Source organism: Mastomys coucha, unplaced genomic scaffold, assembly GCF_008632895.1.
Source record: "Mastomys coucha isolate ucsf_1 unplaced genomic scaffold, UCSF_Mcou_1 pScaffold22, whole genome shotgun sequence".
Lineage (NCBI taxonomy): Eukaryota > Metazoa > Chordata > Mammalia > Rodentia > Muridae > Mastomys > Mastomys coucha.
In genome coordinates this window covers 186,174,223-186,177,146 of record NW_022196905.1, presented here as the reverse complement: position 1 = coordinate 186,177,146, position 2,924 = coordinate 186,174,223, and the positions used below count along the sequence as shown (strand labels likewise).

The following is a 2,924-nucleotide window of genomic DNA, read 5'->3' as shown; positions in this document are numbered from 1 at the left end:
CCCCCCATTTATCTTTGGAGTTGAGCAACAAAATCACCCAAAGGTCTGGTTGCTGGTCGGCAGGTTTTAGAAAGGAGAAGAGTCTCATGGAAATTTCTGTTAGGGTAGCAAAGAGGACCCTAAATGAGGGCACAACCCTGAGCCTGTGGCTAAGGCTGGATAGAATCTCCTGAAAAACTGATGGGAAGGGGGCATTTTTAGGGGTCTGGCACTGCTCCATGAAGACCACTCCACGAGAAACCATTACATTCAAATCCAAATGGGAATGGCAGAGCTGAAGTCCTTCCATTGTAAGCAACTGGCAACTGTGAGTCAGAAAAGTGGCCCAGCCAAGAGGGAGGTTTTCAAGTCTTTCAATGAATGGCTCTCTTTTGCAGCAAGAGCCTGGGCATGATCGTAAAACACTTGGATTTACTTGGTTTGCGAGAATAATATCTGAGAGGTCTTATGTAACCATAATCACTCTTTCTGCTGATAAAAAAGATCTGTATTTTGTTATGTAACCCAGGTCCTAGTCTGTTCTTTCTCCCTGACCCTTCACAGTGTGGCTAAACATTCCTGAAGTTGAGATTAACCAACAGCGGAGAATGAATGATGCAGAAGGGTATTAGTTCCCACTTCCAGGAGAAAAGATCAATCTTTTGTTAGGCATGCTCTGGGTAAAGGAGTAGGGAATTCTCCTCTCATCACAAGACCAGACAACATGGGGTCTGAGTGGCAAGACAAAGGACAGAGGCTCTTCCCAACAGTGGAGTGTGACCCATCATCGCAAGCAAGCGAGGGAAAGCCATCCTACCTGCGTTGTATGTGTAAGGAGTATTATACATGTCTGTGTCCTCATCTAGAAAATGAAACATAAACATGGTAATCCAGATACTGCTGCCTTGTTGCCAAGACAGCAGAAGATCCAAGAAATGACAGAAACACACTAGCAAAAGAAAAAGAAAAAGAAAAAGAAGAAGAAGAAAAGAAAAAGCATTTTTTTCCTAGCACATAAATAACAACACTTTGTATTTCCAAATATTATGCTCTCTGGGCAGAGCGATCTTGTCTATAAAGTAATGTACCTTGCTACTCTTGTCACTCATGCAAAACTTGTCTCTTGTCCTCATATCCCCAGGCATCTCCTTGTGTCCTCTGCATCATAATTTTTTATTAAGTGCTTTTAAGGTAACTTGTCAACTGTACTGAGTGGGATCAGGCGAAGCCTGACCCACCTACACTCACTCGTGTGATAAGAAGCAGACATGGGCAGAGGGGATCAGCATCTGGTGTAGAAATGGATAATATTCGAGTGTAGATGAGAGCTAAGCCTAGGACACCTGGAAAGCTCCAAGGACATCTCTTAGGAGGCTTCTTGACAGCTTGTGGATAAGGCAGAAGCACAGATCTGTGAGGTAGGTGGGATGGAGTAAGAACAGGGGAGAAAGGAAGGGGCACTAAGTGCGCCGGGGTCTTGTAGTTTTGTGTTTAGAAAGTCTATACAAAGGTTGAGCATATGCCCTTCAATCCATAAGGACTTGATAACAAACAAACCACAGAAGAACATACATACCCGGTTTGTGTACCATGTGGATTTGCTTAAACATTGTCTTGTACCAGTCCTTCGGCCGGTCGACGGTCTGTTAAAGAGAGCATCCGAGAATTATAAAAACGTTCTGTTAGGTTTAGGCAAAGGGCTACTGCAGCTGTGCCCATCTGCTGCAGCCTCTCTCTCTCTCTCTCTCTCTCTCTCTCTCTCTCTCTCTCTCTCTCTCTCTCTCTCTCTCTCTCTCTATCTCTCCACCTTCACAGTTGCTATAAAATAAGTGGCGGACATCTTTCTGTGACTGTGAGTCTATAATTCTCTCTGCCCCCAAAGTAGCATACCTAAGTAACCAGGGGCTTTAGGTAGCACGTTCTAAATGAAGGACACAGATTACCAAAGGTTCAAATCTTTCCCACTTCCCCAGCTGTAGAGTAATGGGAGACACCCTGACTGCTGATGGAGTTCTCATCAGCTGCATGGCATGGGATGGCCTTTTCTCCGGGAAACCTTTCTGAGGGGCCTTAACCTTGTGGGTATGACGTGTCTTTGGAACCTCTTCTATGCTGATGTCTATGTATGGTGGTAGAACTCTTCTAGTAAAACTCAAGTGAACAATCCTGGACAATGTCTTCCTTGCTAATACTGAATATTTCTTTTTTTTTTTTATTTTGTTTTTTTTCTCTTTTCCTTCATTTTTTAATTTTTTTATTAGATAGTTTCTTTGTTTACATGTCATATGATTTCTCCTTTCCCAGTTTCCCCTCCAAAAAAATTAAAAAAAAAAAAAAAGAACAAACCCCTGTTGCCTCCCTCCTCCCGCTGCATGCCACTGCCTCTCCCACTTCCTGGCTCTGGCATTCCCCTACACTGGGGCACAGAACCTTCACAGGGCCAAAGGCCTCTCCTTCCATGGATGCTCAACTTTGCAATCCTCTACTATACACATGCTGCCAGAACAATCAGTCCCACCATGTATAGTCCTTGGTTGGTGGTTGAGTCCCTGGGAGCTCTAAGGGTACTAGTTACTAACCGCAGATTTTCACTCCTGCTATGACTTGATGCCAGTTTCAGCAACTTACCCCATTACTTGTACAGTTTGTGAGAAGAGTATCTCATATTTACTGAATTGAAACATGCTGTCTGACAGTTTTATTTATTCAAATCAGCAGTGCTTAGTACCAGCTAGTATTTGATTAAAATTAGCTCGTGATGATGATGATGATTAAGTGTATGTGTCTGAAGCAGGGCTTTGCCATGTGTTTTGATCTAGTCTTTAACTCATGATCCGTCTACCTAGTCTCTCATGTGCTGGATTTACAGGGATTTACCACTAGTCCAGCTTATTAGGGTGTGACAGAGAGAGAGAGAGAGAGAGAGAGAGAAAGAGAGAGAGAGA

At 43.5% G+C, this 2,924-nt stretch overlaps 1 protein-coding gene across 38 annotated transcripts in view; it reads right to left on the bottom strand.

Moving 5' to 3' along the window:
* Positions 1-2,924, bottom strand: part of Sorbs2 (sorbin and SH3 domain containing 2) — a 328,789-nt gene that overhangs the window by 61,706 nt on the left and 264,159 nt on the right. For 31 of the 38 annotated variants that reach the window (XM_031339657.1, XM_031339658.1, XM_031339672.1 and 28 more), the window contains 2 exons: positions 1,556-1,622; positions 797-841 (listed from right to left, as the gene is read on the bottom strand). In XM_031339657.1, coding sequence (XP_031195517.1) covers positions 797-841; positions 1,556-1,622 — 112 coding nt within the window. The remainder of the gene's footprint in view (positions 1-796; positions 842-1,555; positions 1,623-2,924) is intronic. The other 7 variants (XM_031339662.1, XM_031339667.1, XM_031339678.1 and 4 more) reach the window with 1 other exon arrangement.